Source organism: Dasypus novemcinctus, chromosome 1 (assembly GCF_030445035.2).
Source record: "Dasypus novemcinctus isolate mDasNov1 chromosome 1, mDasNov1.1.hap2, whole genome shotgun sequence".
NCBI classification, from domain to species: domain Eukaryota; kingdom Metazoa; phylum Chordata; class Mammalia; order Cingulata; family Dasypodidae; genus Dasypus; species Dasypus novemcinctus.
The window spans coordinates 167,358,907-167,381,317 of NC_080673.1; the positions used below are offsets into that span (position 1 = coordinate 167,358,907).

Consider the following 22,411-nt stretch of genomic DNA (forward strand, 5'->3'; position numbering starts at 1 on the left):
TTCATGGTAAAATGAATTTTTTGGCAAGATCAATAAAATCAATAAGATTAGCAAGAGTGGTAATAAAACCTTATAAATAAATAAAATAAATCTTTAAAAACAAAACAAAACACAAAACTCTAATACAGGTCTTAGAAGGTAATCTGAACATCTTAAATATAGTTCTGAATCAGATGACTTATTAAGATATAAATTCTTTCCAAATTAATATATAAAATAACTGCAATTCTGATATAAATTCCAAGTATGGTGTTGTTTTTTTAAAAAAGATTTATTTATTTATTTATCCCCCCTCCCAGTTGTCTGTTCTCTGTGTCTATTGGCTGCGTGTTTTTTGACTGCTTCTGTTGTTGTTAGCGGCAAGGGAATTTGTGTTTCTTTTTGTTGTGTCATCTTGTTGTGTCAGCTCTCCGTGTGTGTGGTGCCATTCTTGGGCAGGCTGCACTTTCTTTTGCGCTGGGCAGCTCTCCTTATGGGGCGCACTGCTTGTGCGTGGGGCTCCCCTACGCGGGAGACACCCCTGCGTGGCAGGGCACTCCTTGCGCGCATCAGCACTGCACATGGGCCAGCTCCACACGGGTCAAGGAGGCCCGGGGTTTGAATCGTGGACCTCTCATGTGGTAGACGGATGCCCTAACCACAGGGCCAAGTCTGCTCCCCCCAACTATGGTTTTTGAGAAACTCAAAATTTAAAAATTTACATGGAGGAATAAGGATCCATTAATTGAGGGCACTTTGAAATAAGAACTGCAAAGAGGAGCATTTGCCCTCCTGGTTATTAAGCTACGTTACAAAGCCTACTATTAAAAACAGTACTGGTTCGGGGCAGGAACAGACTAATTAATGTAAGTGGAGCAGCATAAAGAGCTTGGAGATAGACCCACTGATATGGGTTGAATTGTGTCCCTCCCAAAAGCCATGTTCAAGGTCTAATCCCCAGTCCTGTGAATGTGACCTTATGTGCAAACAGGGTCTTTGAGGATGTTATTCGTTAAGATGAAGCAGACTTGGAGCAGTGGGCTCCAACCCAGCATGAGTGGTGCCTTTATAAGAAGGGGAGAACTGGACACAGAGAGAACGCCATGTGACCACAGAGATAAAGACTGGAGTTCTGCTGCCTCAAGCTCAGGAATGCCGAGAATTACTGGCCACCACCAAAAACCAGGAGAGAGGCATGAAAGAGAGTCCTCCCTAAGAGACTTCAGAAGCAGCCTGGCCATTCCAGCACCTTGATTTCAGTCTTCTAGCCTCCAGAACTGGGAGACAATAAATTTATTGTTTTAAGCCATTCAGTTTGTGGTACTTCGTTATGGCAGCCCTAGGGAACTAAGATACCCGTTTTTATGGGACCTTAATTTACAATGAAGGTGTCTCTGCCGGCTATCTAAATGCCTCTCAGGTCCAAATTTATCTTTACTCCTGCACTGTGCAAATGGATCTGGCCCTTTAATAATTTTCCCTTTGCCAGCTGGCAGGATATAAGATTTGTCAGGAGAGGGCGCCAGAGAGACCATGCAGGAGATAAGGATTTGGCTTCCTAGTTCTGTGCGGTTCCTGGCAGCTAGCAGCACCCAGGAACCAGCAGCTTCCCACCCTGGGGCGGTTTTGTAGCACAGCCTTGGGTGAGACAGCTCTCTGTGGAGAGCTTTCCCTGACATTGCTGGCAGCAAGTCCCACTGACATGGCACCATGGCAACTGCTCTGCCACCCAGTGAGCCACGGCTGTGCCCTTTCCAAGGAGATCTGGATCTCAGCCCAGGTGTGCGTGGAATCTTCCTTGGGCAACTCTCCCAGCTGTAGGACAGTGGTTGCTCCTTCTGTATGCTATTCCTATATATTTAAGAAAATACATATTTTCTAAAGAAAGTATTCTCTTTTCTTCTAACTAGCCAAAGTCTCCTTACCCAATTCCCTTTTAGAGTTAATAATTCTTCAAATTAAACTTTCCCTGTTCAAATTACTGTGTAGTTTTTCTCTCTTGAACGATCTAAAATGATGTCATTGCAAATCATAGGGAAAAATGGCGACTGTTGAACAGATGGTGCTGGGAAAGCTGCTTCCTCCACTACACAGAGAAAAATAAAACGGATCTCTAACACTAGGGCTGATATTGGACGTGTTCCAGTGAGGCTAGACCAGCTTAAAAACTCCTAAATAATTCCGTGTTGATTGGTAAATACCTGCTTCTTGGAGCACGCTGAGTGCCCCACCCCATGCTGCCCCAGACGTTGCCAGCGCTTCTTTAGGACCCCTGCCTCTCCCAGGGATTCAGAAGCCAGACAGCGAGTCTCTCACAAGCAGGAAGGCTCCGTTCTGACTGTCTGTTGCATTGGACATGTTATCCCAGCCTAACAACATAGTCAAAGATTGACTTTGAGTGGGTTTAAACCTAAATGTAAAAGGTAAAAAAAATAAAGCCAGTCATAGAGAATGTAGGCAAATATATCCGGGAAATAGGTGTGAAGAAGGACTTCATAAACAAATTCCCCAAAATACAAGTGTCCCCCAAAAAGACCATTTTGATTTTTTCAAAATTAAGAGGACCTAGTCAATGAAGAATATCATCAACAAAATTAACAAGCAAATGACAGACTGGGAGAAGAAATCTACAATGTCTAAAACTGACAAGTGACTACTATTTAGAAAACAAATGGAACTCCTGCAAAGCAACCCCAAGAGAAAAAAATGGGCAAAGGATATGAACAAGCAGTTTACCAGAAGAAACTCAAAACGCCAATAGCCATGAAAAAGAGGTACTCAAACTTGTTAGCAATCAGAAAAATATAAATTTAAGTCACCTTAGATGCATGAGAATGGCAAAAACCAGAAAGGCAGATGATGTTAAGTATTGATGGATGTGGCTGGTACACTCCTGTGGGAGTGCGGAGTGGTGCAGTCATCATTTGGAAAGCAGTATCTTAGTACTGGATGGAGGAATAGACAGATAGATAGCAGATAGATATAAATAGAGAGGGTGGATGTACACCTTGAAGGATTATGCAGTAATACTTATGCATAATTACTATGCAGTAGTTAGAGGTAAGAGAAAAAGCTTTTTTTTTTTTTAGGAGGTACCAGGGATTAAACCCATATACGGAAGCAGACACTCAGCCACTTGAGGTACATCTGTTCCCCAGAAAGAGCTATTTATGTTCACTGCCTCCACTTCATCATCTCCTCTTAACTCCTTAAGACTTTCCAGTCCGGAGTCCACCTCTACTGCTTCAATGAAACTTCCATGCTGCCAAATTCAAGGACGTCTGTTCAATTCTCATTTCATTTGAATTGTCAGTAGCATTAGACACAGCTGGCACATTTCCTCCATCTTCTTGTCCATGATACTAGACTCACTCAGTTTTCCTTTATTCCTCCAGTTGCTACATATCTTTTTCTTATTTTATATACTATGTGTCTAAATATTGAAATTTCCCACACCACTGTCCTGTTTTTTTTCTCTCTCTCTCTACTATCTCACTATACTGAGTGTTATGTATACTTAAGACTCTCAAATGTACATCTCTAGCTGAAATCTTTGCTCTGAGCTCCAAACTCATGTACCTAAATAACTAGCTGGCATCTTCACTTAGATGTCTAGCAAGTTATTTAAAAAGGTGTTGCTCTGCAAAAGTTCTATAACCATCATTTACCTAGTTTTTTGAGCTTAAAGGATCTCCCCCCTTCTCCATCATCTTCCATATCCAATTGGCCACCAAGTCCTTTTGATTCTACCTCTTAAATCTGTTCAATTCTCTCCATTCCTTGACCTAGACTGAACATAATAGGAATGTGAAATACCTTCTGAATCTTCCACTGCTGTTAGCCTCTCCACCTGGCCCCATACTTGAATTTCATGAGGCCAGAGTTTGGATGAGTTGTTTAAGCTTATCTCTATCTCTATCTATCTCTACTATCTATATGCATGTGTGTGTTTTAATGTTATTAATTTTATATTAAAATGGGTCAGAAATGTCCCTATAATTTGCACTTCTTTTTTAGCTTCCAGCCCCTACTTTATTTTCTCTGAAATTCATCAAGCCCCTTTTCTATTTTTGTTAGGTACGATGTCCAGTACAAAATAGGGACACAATAAATATTTGTTTTAACGATTGAATTAATAAATTATGCTATTAGTCCTAAGGCAAGGTTTAAGTTGGCAATAATAGGATGAGAGAATCTGAGTAGGCAGTGTAGGGAGACGCAGAGGAACGGCCAGAGCAGAGAGCCCAGAGTTGATGAAGCTCCTAAGGAGCCATTCTACATGCGCAACAAAGAGTTATTAATTTGCCTGCAAATGTCAGAGGCTTATATACATATAGGTTCCTACTTTTCCTGCATAAGAAATTACCTCTCCACACAGTCTGAGAGTCTGGAAGTCAAGTTGGACGCGGGAGCATCGTGCCCTCCAATAGCATACAGCAATCCATTCCAGGTAGTTACTCCTACTCCTCCTCTCCTTTTTGACATCTGTGCACACAGTGTCCATTTATTAGTATGAGGATCAAAACATTCTACTGATTTGAGACAAGAACTTCCATCACGACCACCAACTGCATACAGTCTGTAAAATGAACAAAGGAAACTATAAAGAAGGAACAGTGCTTTTATTATGTTGAAGAAAAAGAAGGTACACTTACTGTATTTCATCAAATCTAAGATGCCATCAATTGTAAGACACGCTGTTAATTTATGTACCATTAAAGCAGGTGATATGCTATCAATTAAATGACACATATATATATCATACGTGAGCCTTGTATACATAAAAAGAAAACATAAATGTGAAGGCAATGATAACTATTTCACAGCTACCATCTGTTTAACAGCAATTGTAAGTCACCACTGATTGTAAGATGAATCCCGACTTTAGAGATGTTAAAATGTATCTTAGACTAGATAAAATATGGTGTCTAAATACACCATTACTTAATTTTAAAATAGCTAAGGCAGCACTTGGTTGTGAAGGACAGAAACTAACTTTCTCTGAACACATACCACAGGTTAGACACTGTAAGTATATTATTTAATAGAACACAATACTATGAGAAACCATTTGTATCTGTTTCACAGGTGAAGAAACTGGGGCTGGAAAAGATCTAAGAGACTTGCACAAGGTCACCCAGAAAGAAGCAGAAACAGAACACAGAGTTATATTAATAAACATTTGTATAATCAACAGCCAACTGGTATGCACTTGTCCTAAATCTGACTTTAAAATATATAAGAAGGGAATAAAAGGATGGCTTGAAACAATGGCATATAAATTACTACTTATTATTTATAGTGATTCTTCATTTATTTAAATTGTTCTTTCTTGAATGATTTTCATAATGAGTAAATATTATAAACTTGAATTTATAATAAATTTAAAATAAGTTAATAAACTTAAACTTTCACTTGCTTTAAGTATTGAAGTCTTTGTACAAATTTCATTTGAAAGAGAGATGCTAAAAATATTTGCCAGTCATGGCTTATAGGTAACCGGAGCAAATGGATGTCTAAATAAAGGTTTTCTCTCAAAAAGGGTGGAAAGAAAAATTTAACACTTGGAAATATTTTACATACAGAATGTAAAACAGAAATAGTTTTTCCCTAAAGAGACTACTATCTTTTGCATCAGGAATTGAAAGATATAAAAAGAGTTTAATCTAGGTTCTTCTTTTTGTAGATAGAAAAACTGAGGCACAAAAAAAAATAATTTATTCTGAATCATAAAGGAGTGGCAGAGAGAAGATACATAATTTTTGTTTTCATTAAGCTGCATGATTTTTTCTAACAACATAATTTCTATTTTTTCCAGATTCTGGATATGTACTTAAAAGTGGAAGCCCAACTAAGTAAAAAGATTGCTAATTTTTTTCAAGGATGATTGAGTTTGCCGGGTAAGGAAGTAGGGGAAATGGCATTCTAAAACAGAGGGTATGGGTTTAAAAAATACTAGGAGTGTGAAACAAAATGTCTTTTTCACAAATAGATTAGTCTGGAGCATAATATGCAGTAGGGTAGAGGAGAGAGAAGAGGTGAGAGGTGGATAGAGTTAAAATGGTAAAGGAGACTTGGTGAAATAGACTACTTTAAGGTTTCCAGTAGGAAAGTGACATATCCTATTTGTACTTTAAGGAGAACATTAGGTAAGGCTATCTAAAATGAAGGATGAGGGAAGCAGACGTGGCTCAACCACATCTATAATATAGGAGGTCCAGGGTTTGATGCCCAGGGCCTCTGGTTAGGACAAGCTGGCCCAAGTGGTGAGCTGGCCCACACGGAGTGCCGGCCCACATGGGAATGCTGCCCTGAGCAGGAGTGCCAGCTGACGCGGAGACCTGGCGCAGCAAGGTAACGCAACAATTGACACAGAGGACAGAAAATAAGAAGACACAGCAGAACAGGGAGTTGAGGTGGCACAAGAGAGTGCCACTCCGGAAGGTCCCAGGATTGGTTCCCAGAGCTGCCTGATGAGAATACAAGCAGACACAGAAGACCACACAGTGAATGGACACAGAGAGCAGACAACAGGGGGAATGGCGGGGGGGGGGGGGGAGGGGGTAAATTTTTAAAAATAAAATAAAATAGAATAAAATAAAATAAAATGAAGAATGAAAGGGAGGGAGTTAAGGTTGTGGGCAAGGTGACCAGTTGGGGAGACAGCCTAATAGATTAGGAAAGAGATGAGACAGTGATAGACGAAAGACAGGATAGGATTGAAAGATCTTTAGAAGTTAAAAATTGATGTGATTTGGGGGCAGGATATAGAAGTTTAACAAATTCTAGATTTTTGAGAAGGCAACAGAGTGCAGCCAACTTCAATAAAGATATATGAGAATGAATAGGTCTAGATGTGGGGTTGGAATGTTGTTTTTATTTTTAGAATGGGAGAAACTTGAATGAATTCATGAAGTAAAGGAAGAGGAGGATCCATGTGATAGGAAAAAGAATACAAGAGGCAGAAATAATATTAATAGGGCAAGCTCCTGAAGGAGGGGATAACAAGCAAAGGAAAGGCGCTGGCTTTTGATGTGCCATCTCTTAACACAAGAAGAAGGGGATTATGAGTGTGAAAATAGTTATGAAGGACGGTGGGGCTTAGAGGAAGGGAAGTGTACATGACATTCAAAGGGTTCATCTGGGCCATGCTTTCTACTGTAAGGAAAAGGCAAGATCATGGAAGAATGTAAGGAGATAGGCAGACAGTATTAACTCTTCAGAGCAGATCTTGAGGGCTTAAGGGAGAGACAAAACACAGATCTGCATTTGTGACTGTAGGAGTCTTCTGGAAGGGCTCGGCCACTGTGCACAGGAGAACTCAGGGTTGCAGGTCTTCAGGGTGAGTGGATGGTATGAGGGACTTGAGAGTGGGTGGACTTCGGCTCCAAACTAAGTGAAAAGATAGTGGGACCAGACTAAAGAGAGGGCGCAGTAGAGGTTAAAAGAAGCCAAAGTAATTTTAGTCTCTTAGTACTACTATTTTGTGGTATTTCTAAAATGATAGTCTTTTCTTCCCTGATTTTATTCGTTACATAACAACACTAAAGAAACAAAAAATTAAAAATGAAAAAATTCACTTGAAATTCTACCTCTGAATACATCAAATGTGTTGTTTTGGTGTTCCACTGTAGAACTTACTAATATTAATGTTTTTTCACAGTTATAATCATAATGTAGAAATACTTTCAAAAGGATATTTTTTAATATTTAGTAGACTAGAGGTCCTTAGTTTCTTGTATGAAAATTAGGCTATCTCAGAATTATATTCAATAAATTGTACTTTAGGTAGATGAAAGACTAAATACTTAATTCTCTTTAGAGCAAAAAGAGGTAAGAAAGTAAGGTATTTCCATGCCAAAGTCCAGGTTACAGAGGTTTGGAAATCAGGTTTTAGAGAAGGCAGTTATTCTTTTGTCCTCTATTAGAAATAAGGGCTAAGAAATGTGTACTGTACAAAAATTAGTCCAATGCACTAATCCCCAAAGTTTAAAGGAAAGGGTCAAAACTTAGAGATATTGTTTCATTTTTTTTTCCCATTAGTTAAGATTCTTTGGTGACTGATTCTTCTATCTACCATAAAATAGACATTGTAACCAATATTTTCTTATTTTTCTTTTGATAATCAACAACAGCATTCTAGAAATAATTGTAAATCTCTATATTTTAACTCTGATTCCTTACTCTTTCTGGAAGTGATGATAAAGCATTTTTAGTGAGTAAAAGGTATATGACAAATAACTTTAAAAAGTAATGTATAGGGCTTCATTTTATAGAAGAAAGATATATATTCAGGTTCTGAGTAACCAAGTGTTTTTGGATATAGCTCTATTCAAATCTGCTTTCTCTATTTAGATCTGAAAGGAGGAAAGAGAGCCCCTCTTTCTAAATCAATTCTAGTTTCCTCAGTTTACCAAGATAAGAAAAAAGTAAAGATAAATTTGTAAAAGATATGGAAGAATTATTGAGGGAAATATTGAGATCATACTATATAAATCACCAGATTTTTTACTCTATAGTTTATTAATATTGAATATATATATAATTTCTTCACTCAAAAGGATAAGCAAGGGAGTGGAGGTGGCTCAAGCCATTGGGCACTGCCCTCCCACATGGGAGGTGCCGAGTTTGGTTCCAGTGCCTCCTAAAAAGACAACAAGCACGCAACGAACAGACACAGAGAGCAGATAGTGAGTGGAAACAAGGGGTAGGGGGAGAAATAAGTAAAATAAATCTATTAAAAAAAAGGATAAGCGGAAATTTACAGTATATACATATTAGAAAGTCTAACTTAACTTTGTGTTATTTATATTTAGAACTATTATAAAAAGAATGACTTTAAAATCACTTGAAATCCTCCTCTTTCATTATTTTTTATGTGTATCTTTCAATTGGAAACGATGTCGCTTAACGAATTTGGCTTATTGTGTTTTAGGTGGAACTGTAAATATTTCCTTACTTTCCACTTAGTACTGCCACACCTACTGTGCTCCTGGGGGTAGACATAGTAGCAACAAAATTCCATTGGCGAGCCTGAGGGTCCCATCTTTCAACTGTATTCAAATAGCTCCAGCCATCATGCCCTCCTACTGCATACATGGGACCTTCTAATACAGCCACACCTACAAAGAGACAGGAAAGACGTAATGACCTAAGATTTGCTGTTGAGTCTTAAAAACCATATTTTTATTATAATATAATACAATGAACTTTACACATGCAAATTTAACTAAGTAAAAATTTATGGTATAGATATTTGGCTTCCTCATTCCTCTTCTCAGTGGGAGTTGGTGAGAATAGCACATAGTTCTAGTCTGAAAGGTTTACAAGCAGTATTTTGAAGTCCAACAATGGAAGTTACCAAAAACTGCAGATGGGGGCGGCGGACTTGGCCCAGTGGTTAGGGCGTCCGTCTACCACATGGGAGGTCCGCGGTTCAAAAACCTCCTTGACACTTGTGGAGCTGGCCCATGCGCAGTGCTGATGCCAACAAGGAGGGCCGTGCCACACAGGGGTGTCCCCCTCGTAAGGGAGCCCCACACGCAAGGAGCACGCCCCATGCCATGCAGGGGTGTCCCCCGCATAGGGGAGCCCCACATGCAAGGAGTGCGCCCCGTGGGAAGAGCTGCCCAGAGCGAAACAGGGTGCAGCCTGCCCAGGAATGGTGCCGCACACATGGAGAGCTGATACAGCAAGATGACGCAACAAAAAGAAACACAGATTCCCGTGCTGCTAACAACAACAGGAGCAGATAAAGAAGACGCAGCAAATGGACACAGAGAACAGACAACCGGGGTGGGGTGGGGGAAGGGGAGAGAAATAAATAAATAAATCTTAAAAAAAATAAAAATAAAAATAAAAACTGCAGATGCATGCACTGTCATTACATAATACATTTTTCAGTAATTTGGATTGAACACATCTTTGAAAAAGCATTTTTCCTCCTTTCCCCCTACTCATTCAAATTCATGAGATTTTACTGCAGTTAGATTTGTTACCACAATCTATTTGTGTGATTCATCACCAGGGAACTGAGTCAGATTCATTTGTTCATTTATTGAATAAATATCTATTGGGCTTCTAGTAAGTGGCAGGCATTTAAAAGAAGAAAATAGATCAGAGATCTGCCTTCATGGATCTTACATTTTAGTGAGAGGAATAGATAAAATACATTATCTATTTTAGATATTGATAAGTGCTGAGAAGAAAAATGGAGCAGATAAAGAAAATAGAGAGGGTCAGGGGAGATCTCTGGGCAGAAACTTGAACGAAGTTAGGAAACCAGCCATGCAAATTTTTGGGAGAAGAGGAGGTGACTTGAGGGAACAGCATGTCAAAGGCTCTGAGGCATGCTTAGTGTGCTGGTACAACAAGGATGCCAGTTTGGCTAAGCAGAGTGAACCAAGGGGAAGGGGCAGGGACAGTGTGCAGCTCCACCATGCATGATGCTATTGAAAAGACCTGGGATTTTATTCTGATGAGATGGAGAGTCAATAGAGGATTTTGAGAAGAGGTGCAACATGATGGCCAGGCAAGAAACAAATACATTTCACTTGAGGGCTAATAAACTCTATTGTAAAAATATATTTTCATTTGAGATATAAATATTCTTCATTCATTCATGACCCAAACCAACACATCTCTTTGTTATAAACCATTCCTTTGTTATATAATATATTGTGCCCTAACATTATTGGCTATTTTATATGTACATATACATACACACAAAATCAATTAAGGGCTGGAAGCAAACTTAAAGGGTCCATCTAGTCCATGCCCTTAAACAATAGCTTTGAAAATAAATTTTAGCAGCAGAGTCCTTTTTTTTCCCAAATGAAATCTTCATCGGATTCGCATACATAAAGATATAAAAGGAGTGTTCCTTAAACATAAATTTATTTTATAAGCTCAACTTTGTAACATTTATTTATTATAAGGTAGATTAGTAAGAATAAGACTGTTTTGAAGGACACAGATATCTGAAATAAGAGCTTAAAGACAGTTTGAACTAAATGATTGTTCTCCTTTGAACTTATTACAGTTTGATGGGCAATCTCATTCTATGTACAACATCTATAAAAATGTACTCTAAGTTAAAATTAAGTTTCTTTTCCCTATGGTGGAAGGAGGGGGTACTTTATGGTTAATCCAAATTTATGTCTCATTCATGTTTCTTTTAAGACCTATTTTCCCAATCTGTGTCTATGTAATGGTTGATTTTATGGATTCAAGAGTAATGTTTTATATTTCCCCTTGTTAAATTTCATATAGCTCATTTTAAGCTCCTTCTCTCAGTACCATAGCCCTAACCTTCTAGTTTTACTTCTTTATTGAACCTAAAACCTAAGGTCACCTTTCACTGAGATCTAATTACAGTTATTAGACTCCCTTGTCTCTTCGGCCTTTTACTGTAGCCAACACCATGCCAAACTTCACCCCTAGATAACTGTCATTACTGGTTACTGGTTTTTGGCACAGCCAGTGCATTGGTGCTCAGTATCAATACGTTGGGTATAGTACAAAACCATGCTATTAACTTTGGGGAAGTGAATGTGACTCGAGTGCCTGAGCTCCTGCCTACCACATGTGAGATCCCGGGTTCAGGTTCAGTTCCTGGCACCACATAAAAAAGGAAGACAAGCACACAACGAACAGACACAGCAAGTGCAAACAAATGGGGGGCTGGATAAATAAATTAAAAAATACTTATCTTTAAAAAAATAAACTCAGCTGTGCCTTCACTGCTACCCATCCATCTTTTAATTCATCTTTTATTGATGACCTATCATATTCTTTATAGCAACTATTATAAACCTTTGAGAGATTAAACACAAGGTTCCAAAGTCATCTTATCCCTGAATTCATGCCTATTTGCTATGTGACTGTGCAGCTACTCTCCTCAGAGAAGAGGTCTATTTCTTCACTTCTTGAATTTGGACTTGCACATTTGACTTGCTTTGGCCAGTGGGACATTTTTCATTAGCAAATAGGGTGCAAGCAGAAGTTTGAAAAGTGTTTGTGCCCTGGGGCCTGCCTTCTCTCGCTGCTTTTGAAACCCTGTGACTGCCCCCATTTGTCTCTGTTGTCCCGGCTGACAATCTGCCTGTAACCAGACATGTGAGTGAGGCCCTGCCAGGTCATCCAGTTGACCTGCTAGCTGACCCCAGATTCATGAGAAAACCCAACAGAGATCAGCCAAGACAACCAGACCCCAGGAACCACCCAGCTGACCCAAAGATCCAGGAGCTAAATAAATGGCTGCTATTTTAAACCACTAAATTGTGGGCTAAACAGGGTTATTATACAGCAAAAGCCCCTATCTAATGTAATTTCCACTTTCTACATTCTCATCAAACAATTCTTTCCCCTATTTCAATAAAAGAGGAGAGGTCATCTGATACAGGATCTGTAAATTCTTTTCTATCCATTTCAGAATGGCTATCAGTTCCTTAAAGGTAGAGACAGTGTTTCTCATTTTTGTATACTTATAGAGCAAAGAGCATGGCACATAATAGATGCTCAATAAATGTCTGCTTAGTGAATTATTGAATAAAAGAATGAAAAGTCTCCATCATTCCATTCTCAGTGGCACCTCAAAATCTTCTAGGTTTTCTCTTACTTCTGCTTAAAAATTAGGAGAAAGAGATGAAAACAATAATTCTAAAGATTTTAAAATAAGCATTTCAATTAAGTTAGATAATAATTGTCAACACAGAATACATATGTACAAAAGTGGCTTGTCAGACCATCATACTACACTAAAATCCTTTAATATTCATTGTTTTATTGGCATTGGCTGTGGCCACATTAACACAGATGCTTATTTTCTCTGCTTCTACTTAGATAACAGGGAGCATGGGAAGGAATACCTGGCGATGGCCTGTTGCTGTCTCTGCAGCTGCCATACTGGTCCTTTTCTGCCTGGTGTAGAATATAAATATTGTGGAAGTGCAATATATAACACAATGAACAAATCTGTGTAGCCATACTTACCAAGGCCATGCCTGTGTGTGGACATAGGAGGCATCACACTCCAAGTTTTTGTTTTGGGGTTGTAGCACTCTACAGTATTCAAAGTCTTCAGTCCGTCTCTTCCTCCAACCACATACAGTTTGTCATCTAACACTGCAACACCAAACTGTAGCCTCCTCCCATTCATATTTGCTACAGGAGTCCACATATTTGTACGGAGATCATACTTTTCAATGCTTGTTGCGCCTAAATAGTAATATATAGAATGTATATAAATGACTGAGCATTTTATGAAATTATACATACAGAAGTACGATTTTATTAGCATTGACAATACTTTCATTGTGTCCTGACAAGCTCCTGCCTAGATGTCTAACCTCACCTCCTACTCTGCTCCTGGGCCTTCAGCAGGCTTCACTATTTAAAGGTCCAGTGGACAAAGATCATGTATCAAAAGGAGCCGAGAAGCAATAGCAGAAACGGGAGGAAAAGCAGGATAGTTTAGTGTCATGAAAGCCAAAGGAAAAAAGTTTCAAGGAGGTGGGACTCCTCACAATATCAAATGCTACTGGGAGATCAAGTAAGATTAAGACTAAAAAAGTGTTATTGGATTTAACTACATGGAGATCATGGGTGGCTTTACTGAGTGGATCCTTATTAGAGTGGCTGAGGTGGAACTGTGAGGGGAGGAAAGAGAGACCGTCAGTGGATGGTTCTTCCGAGATGTTAGGCTATAAAAGGGAGGAGAGAGGTAGGAATTACTAGAGGGAAAAAAGTAGATTGAGGAAGGTTTCTGTTTCATTTCCTTTTAGAATTGGAAAGATGTGAGTTTGCTTAACTGCTAACAGGAAAGATCTAGTAGAAAAGAAAGAATGTGAAAAGACAGGAGATGAAAGGGATCATAATTGGTCAGGTGGAGTTCCAGAGGAGGCAGGAAAGGGTGGGATCCAGAGCACTGGGCGAGGGGCTGGCTCTCATAGGAACAGAGGGGGTAACTCATTCTTCTATGGCAGTAAGAAGGGACGAGAGGATAAGTGCAGATTTACACACTTTGGGAATTTGAGTATAGGAAGCTGAAGGAGATACTGTATGCTGGCATATATATATATATATATATTTTTTTTTTAATAATTGGGAGATTATAGGAACTCTTTTTATTTCATGAGGTGAGACCAGGTTAAAGAGAAAAGCACCACATCTCTAAAAGAAAACCAAAACCTCCAATTTTAAAGAGTTCAATTAGATTCTACTTCATTTCTCTCTTCTAAGCTTTTAATACAACACAAAATCAATCCAATCCTTATGTAATAGAATTACTTTTCCTTGATAAAGAGCATGACAGACACTTATAAGGTATTTGTTACAATTAGTCAGCAGAGCATGAGTTCTAAGAACCATCTCCTAAAATTTAGAATGGTTTTGTTATATGTAGAATATTATATTTTCTGTTCTAGGTTTTTTTGTATTTACCTTTAAAAATTCTAAGTTATTGGAGTATAGATATCAAGTCTTTCTCCACCTCTGTATATTTCACAGCCTCAAATACAGTCCCTTGTACATAGTAGCTGTTCAAAAAGTATCCAAATTTGAATAATCTTTTCTTATGACTTTTTTTGCTATGAGATTTTATATGCTCAGATCATTGGCTGTAACAGTATATTTGATTCATCATTCTAAATTTCATCTTAAAAGCTTCCTCCATTAAATAAAATGGCAATGCTAATCATCTCTCATCATCTCTCTTCACTAATGCATTTCAAGAATATTTTTTCATTTTAATTTTTTAAGTTATTTCTTTTAGATCTAGTTCACTAAACAATATCATAGTCTTATGTTGAACTAAAAGTTTTTTTTGCTAATTTCAAACACAACTTTTAAAACATAAAATCTTAAAACATAATCTAAAACATGTATCAGGAAGCGGACTTGGCTCAGTGGATAGGGTGTCTGCCTACCACATGGGAGGTTCGCAGTTCAAATCCTGGGCCTCCTTGACTCATGTGGAGCTGGCCCATGAGCAGTGCTGATGCGCGCAAGGAGTGCCGTGCCACGCAGGGGTGTCCCCCACGTAGGGGAGCCCCACGCACAAGGAGTGCGCCCCGTGAGGAGAGCCGCCCAGAGTGAAAGAAAGTGCAACCTGCCCAGGAATGGTGCCGCACACATGGAGAGCTGACACAAAAAGATACAGATTCCCGTGCCGCTAACAACAGAGGCAGACAAAAAGAAGAACACGCAGCAAATGGACACAGAGAACAGACAACTGGAGAGGGGAGAGAAATAAATAAAATAAATCTTTAAAAAAATAAAATAAAAAAAAATGTATCTTACAAACCAAATATTTAAAAATAAAAAAAGTACTAATAAATACAAAAATCTATGGAAAAGCTTCTTTAATTTATACTGAAGAATTAAACTTTATAAAAGTAAGCACAAATATATTCTAACATTTTCTTCATGTCTGGTTAGGGTCATCACCAGCTTATTTGCTGGGCTCTATACTAAATAGCTATATGAAGAAAGGGACCAAGAGCCCAGTGATCAGACTACCATCCAACAAATGTAAAGGGCTCTTCATCATAAAGACATTGAGAATAATTTAAGGTCAAGGAAGACAGCTTGAGTAGTGTAGAAAGTCACATTATTTTATTATTAAGAAAGACTCAGAAATAAAGTTGATAAACATAAGGGCCAGATTACAGAAAGTCTTGACACCAGAAAGAGGAATTTACACATGAAACGGTAAGATACAATGATTTCTGGAGTTTGTGAGCAAAGTAACAGTTAAGAAAGCAGAGAATATAGCAGTCTCCAGAGTCAGGATGCCTGTGCGTGAATCATGATTCCATTACTTATTAGTTGTGCAATCCTGGAAAAGTTACTTAACTTTTCTAAGTCATAGTGTCCTCATCTATAAAACAGGGCAATAACAATATCACCTCTTAAAGTTGTTATGAAGATGAAATGAAATGATATTGGTCAATTGCTTAGAAATATTTCTGACACAGATTAACAATGTAATGAATGCTATTCCCCCTAAATCAACAAGATTAAAGCATGTACGATATTTGACAGGCTATAGAGCATGGTGTCTAAGAGGGTAACTGAAATGAGGAAGATGACAGTGGAAATCTGGAAGTAGTACGAAGGAAGACTTGGTGACTGTGAGAATTTAGAGTTTGAAAGAGAGACTGCAGATATTTACTGTTTTCTCTGTCTGCTTAATAACTGAGCTCCCTTTCCATTCTTGGGAATTTTCCACTGTAGGTATAAGTTTTTATGAGAGACAGAAACCCATCTCATACAACAGAAAGCTGAAAAGACATATATAGATAAATTCTCCTTGGCCCTGGCACTTTAGGACAAAGGACCTAAGGCCAGCCCACTGGGAACTTGCACCTAGGATTTAGAATCTGAAGTGTTATTAGAAAGAAACAGGGGCAATGCTAACTTTGGCCATTTGGTTAGGGTGCTAAGGGGCAGGCTTCTCCACTGTAAAGATACTTTTGTACTCTTTGTGACTAATAAGCATGTTGTGGGGAGATACTTTGAGACTAAACATCCTATTTTTCTCAAACTTTCATCCACTAGTCTTAGCATCTGTGGCAGTTTGATATTATTTACTAATTCCAAAAAGAGATACAGATTATGCTTGTAAACTGGCCTGTTCCTCTGAGTGTAATACCCTTGATTGTATTAAATTCAAAGGTTTTGCATTTACTTGATTAGATTAAGGCTTTGACTCGACCATGTCAGTAGGGCATGGCCCAAGTTTGCATCCCTGCCCCCTTAGTGGGCTAGATAAACCAACACTCACTCAAGGAGACACACAATAGAGCACACAGCAGAGGAGAGAACTTAGTTTTGATGCTGGAGCCCTGGAAAGAGCTGGGCCATTTGTCTGATAGTTTGCAGCTGAGAGACCAGAGCCCTGAGCATCTGAGAAGGCTGGGAAAGCAATGAGATAGAAAGAAGCTAGATCCATGGAGCCTTAAGAGGAAGGAGGAAGGCTGAACCCTTGCAGACACAGCCCACCATCTTGCTTCAACACATGGCAACTGACTTTGGGTGAGAAATTAACCTTGACAACTCAAGGGACTTGAGGAACTTATAACTTTAGGGACTTATAACTTTTACCCCAAATAAATACTCTTTATAACAGCCAACAGATTTCTGATACTTTGCATCAGCACCCCTTTTGGCTAATATAGCATCCGTCGATGATTCTTGCCTGAATCAATCATTATGATTATGGTTGACAAATGGTGATTTTTCTAATCCCATTTTTCCTTGTACACATTTATTAGTTGGCATTCTAGTGTAAGGAAGAGCTTTTCCTTTTTTATTTGTATCTGTGTTAATAGGTCAAATCTTTTACTATCATTGCGGCAGTCTGAGATTATTTTATGAATCCCTGAAAGAGAAGAATTATGCTTTTAAATTAATCTATTCTTGTGGGCATGATACCCTTTGCACTGAATTTGGTTGAGGGTCCTTTGATTAGATTACTTGGAAAGATTGATTTAAAGGGCTTTTGATTGGACTACATCAGTGAGGTGTGACTCAGGTTGAGTCTCCACCCTTTTGCTGGGTCTGATAAAAATAGAGTCACAGAGAGAGAGACACAGACACAGAAAAAGGAAGCTGCCATTTTTGATCCTGCCATGTGAGAGAAGACTAGAGGATCACTTAAGCATGAAGCCCCCAAGAGGCTGGGCCGGCAGAGCAGCTCAAGAGCAGACAAGCTCGGCTATGTGTCTGATGGCTTACAGCTGAACTCAGGGAGAAAGTGGAGCAGCTGAGACTGATAGAGGAGGCCTAGAAAGAGATAAGCCCTATTCCTCGTTGTTCACAGCTGAGCTCCAGGGAGCTGGGCCCCGAGGAACTATGAGCCTGGAGGGGAAGGCTGAGACCTCAGCAGAAATAGGTGGCCATCTTGCTTTGCCACATGGACAACAGGACCAACAGTAGCTTACCTTGGTGAGAACTGTAAGCTTTTACTCCAAATAAATCCCCTTTATAAAAGCCAACCCATCTCTGGTACTTTGTATAGGCAGGTCTTTGACAAACTAAAACAATCATTATGTATTTTGATGCTCAAATTGTCCCATATTTGGAGAGTGGAGGTCCACACAAGCCACCCCATTTCCTTCTGACTAGTCTTCATCATTCTTTGATCACTGCATCATTTTTAGGCTTATCTTGAACTTTTCCTGCCCCAGTCCCGGAACTAGCCATTTCGCCAAAGAACTTTTAGGGCATACATATTACTTATTAACATCCTTTTTTTTTTCTGTTCCCCCAAATAAAAGTTCATCCAATACCTTTTGTTGAGTCCATTCCTCCAACTGCAAATAGTGTACCCACAGTTGACTTCCTAGGTTTTGTCCGAGGACTTTGTAACATGGGTCGTCTCTCTGGTAATAAATGATACTTCATTGCTTCCATAATGAGTTTCTGACATTCTATATCATCCCGAAAAAGTGCATTATTTTCCATATCTGCCAGGAACTAGAAAAGAGTAATGAGTATGTATTCTCAATGAGTAAGGAAAGAGCTTAAAAGAATAAACTATATAATTCAAAACAGAAATTAAATGCTTTAAAACAGACTCATTTATAACTTCCCTACACATAATTCTTCTACCCCTTTTATTTGAACCCATAATTAGCACTATACCCATTAAATATATGCCCCAGAGACTTAAATCTTCCGGCTGTTCATATGCCAGGTGAGCCCTGAATCTCAGCAGAGTTGTAGCCAACACTTCTTCAGTTTATTGGACTCACCCAGGTCAACTAACAAAACGATGATAATCGTCAATCCCCATCCCAAAAAGCAGACAGTATCTAAAACTGCAAGCAAACCAGGTCCTTCCATCTACCCAATATGATCTGATCCCCCTTTCAATCTGAAGCAGAGTGGGCATCATCATCCCTAAATCCTCAAGATTGAGGAATGAACAAATATAAGGTGGGAATGCAGCCATAGAGCAAAGTAGACTTATTATTGAAGTAATCGAAGAACTTGTAACACTGATATTACCATAGTGGTTACCAGAGATTCTGAGGGGAGGGAAAAGGAAGAATAGGTAGAACACAGGGCATTTTTAGGGCATTGGAATTGTTCTACATGGTATTGCAATAACAGATACAGGCCATTATATATTTTGTCAAAACCTATAAAATGTATGGTACAAACTGTAAACTAAAATGTAAACTATAGACCATGGTTAGTAGCAATGCTTCAGTATCTGTTCAATTGTAACAAATGACCACACTAATGTAGGATGTTATTAATATGGGAAACTGTCAGAGTGGGAGGGAATGGGGCATATGGAAATTCCCTTTATTTTCTTTTTCTTTAATTTAATTTTTAAATTACCTTTTTTTTAAAAGTTAATAGATCACACAAAACGTTACATTAAAAAACATAAGAGGTTCCCTTATACCCCACTCCCCACTCCATCATTTTTTAATTGTATTTTTTTAAGATACATAGATAACAAAACATGTTACATTAAAAAATATAAGAGGTTCCCATATACCCCCCTCACACCCCCACCCTACTTCTCCCACAAAAACAACCTCTTTCATCATTGTGGCACAATCACTGCATTTGGTGAACACATTTTGGAGTACTGCTGCACCACATGCATAACAGTTTACATTGTAGTTTACACTCTCTCCCAGTACATTCAGTGGGTTGTGGCAGGATATATAATGTCCAGCATCTGTCCCTGCAATATCATTTAGGACAATTCCAAGTCCCGAAAATGCCCCCACATCACATCTCTTCTTCCCTCTCCCTGCCCTCAGCAATTCCCGTGGCCGCTTTCTCCACATCAATGCTACAATTTCTTCCATTACTAGTCACAATAGTTCTATAGTACACTATCAGTAAGTCCACTCTAATCCATATTTTATTCCTACATCCTGTGGACCCTAAGATGGTGATGTCCACTCCACCTTTATAACAAGAGGGGGTTTAGATCCACAATATAACAAGAGGGTGTTTAGATCCCACATGGATGATGGATGCAATTCTCCTGCTTGCTGTTGTAGGCACTCTTCGTTCCCTGGTGTGGTGGTTGACCATCTTTACCTCCTTGTTAGCTGACCTGCTTAAGTCCAACAAATCAGAGAATAGGAGTTGCAACTCTTCTGAGGCTCAGGGCCCAGGTGGCACATGGACAGTCCAGAGATTCAAGTCTCCTGAGTATATACCAAACCTAGCACCAACAACAGGTTCAGTAAAAGTAACAGAAGAGGCATGTGCAGAAAGGTCACATCGGAGTCCAACTCCATCACACTCAGGAACACAAATTCCAAAGTAGGGCCCACTGACACAGCACTGTACACCAGAGCCATCTGCCATGACCATAGAACCTGTGTGTCTCTGTAGCCCTCAGGAGCACCAGTACCTGGGTTGTTATCTACTTTGAGTAACTTTTCTGTAGTCTAAAACTTCTTTAAAAATAAAGTTAAAAAAAAAAAAAGGAAGCTAGAGGATAATCTAGAGACTATAAAACATAGTGATTTTGTGGTGTGTGAATATTGTGGTTAATAGTATAAATACACAAATGCTCTTCTATTACAAAGTGGTAAGAATATGGTGAAATATGGGAAAATTACAACTAATTTAACTTATGGATGATAGTTATAATGGTTAGGCTAATGAGTCAACTCTGCCAGGTAATGAATGATGCCCAGTTGTTGGGTCAAGCAAGCACTGGACTAATTGCAATACGGTGGCACTTCATGGACTTCAATCATCAGTGAGTTGTTGGCATATATGGCTGATTACATCTACAATCAACTGAGGAGAGTGCCATCAGCAATGAGTGACAGCTCATCCAATCAGCTGAAGGCCTTAAAAGGAGAAGTGATTTCAGCATTCAGGGAGAGAACCCCCATTCTACTCCAGATAGCCAGCATCTCCTAAGAAATTCAACAAAGACCTTCATCTGAGTTTCTGGCTTGCAGCCCACCCTGTGGAATTGGGACTTGTGTATCCCCACAGTCACATGAGACAATTTTATAAAACCTCAATACTGTTTACAGATATCTCCTGTCAGTTCTGTTTCCCTAGATAATGCTAATAGTTAACAGTAATATTCCAATATTTTTGCAGCAATGGCAAAGAAGATACTGTATCAATTCTAAGGATCAACAATAAAAGGGTACAAGGGGTATGTACCCTTGTTCTAAAATTGTCCTAAAATTGACTGAGGTGATGACAGCACAACTCTGTGATACAAGTAAAAGCCACTAAATGTACACTATGAATGATCATATAAGGCATGGGTCTGTATAACACAATGAATCTGCTAATAGAACAAATGAGAATACACTCTCATGAACTATATCAAATATATATTAATAATACTAGTCCAAGGTGTTAATAGGGTGGATTGTGAGAAAAATACACCAAATGTAAGATACAGACTATAGTTAGTAATATTTTGATAATGCTCTTTCGTCATTTGTAACAAATGTTCCACAATAATGCAAGGTGTAGGTGGTTGGGTGATGTATGGGAGTCCTATATGTTATGCATGTTTGTTTTGTAAGTTTACCACTTTCACTATACACTTATTTTTTATGTATGTCCATATATGAATGATATACTTCAATATAATTTTTTGAAGTGGAAAACAGTATTTAAGTTTGAACACAAATTTTTAACTAAATTATATATTTTTAACTATATTTTATATATATATATATATAAAGGAGGTACCAGGGATTGAACCCAAGACCTTGTACAGGGGAAGCAGGTGCTCAACCACTGAGCTACAACCACTCCCCTACAATAATCTCTTTACTACTTTTCTATATATTTTCTAAAATAAATCATTTTACTTCTTAGTTAGAAAAAACTTAATTAAGGAAGCATAATTATAAATGGAAGTTGACTAATTAGGCTATATTTACCTGATTTCTCTAAATAAAGTTCAAACAAGAACAAAACAAACTTAACTTCTCAAAAGACAACTCCAAATGGTGAATATTCTTTAAAAAATTAAATTCCCTTGTACTTTCTGAACCTATTTTTTAATGTAATTTCACATAAATGCATGAATATGGTCCTATCCTGCCATTTTAAAAATGAAATTCTTTCCTTTTTTTATTTAGTTCTCCATCACTTCTCCCCATCTCTCCTTTCATACCTTGCAAACAAATAATGTACATCCTTTCACATTTTTCTCCAAATTTACATAATCCTATGCTGACATAATTCTCACACATATATATACATATGTAATAGGTTATTTTTCTTGTAGCAATTATGTTTTATTATATGCTTTGCTGCATCTTGCCATTTTTTCTCAACAATACCTTATAGAAATAGCTCCATCTTCTAGAATATGTGTATTTCTGATTTATTCTTTTTAATAACTGAATAATATTCCATACTATAGATATACTAATATTTTTTCAATCATTTATTATGGCTATTT

General features: G+C 38.4%; 1 protein-coding gene across 3 annotated transcripts in view; it reads right to left on the reverse strand.

The window, feature by feature from the left end:
- KLHL5 (kelch like family member 5) overlaps window positions 1–22,411 on the reverse strand; it is a 106,862-nt gene that overhangs the window by 9,303 nt on the left and 75,148 nt on the right. For all 3 annotated transcript variants that reach the window (XM_058299645.2, XM_058299651.2, XM_071217019.1), the window contains 4 exons: window positions 18,273–18,459; window positions 12,973–13,197; window positions 8,939–9,101; window positions 4,346–4,558 (listed from right to left, as the gene is read on the reverse strand). In XM_058299645.2, the coding sequence (XP_058155628.1) occupies window positions 4,346–4,558; window positions 8,939–9,101; window positions 12,973–13,197; window positions 18,273–18,459 (788 nt within the window). The remainder of the gene's footprint in view (window positions 1–4,345; window positions 4,559–8,938; window positions 9,102–12,972; window positions 13,198–18,272; window positions 18,460–22,411) is intronic.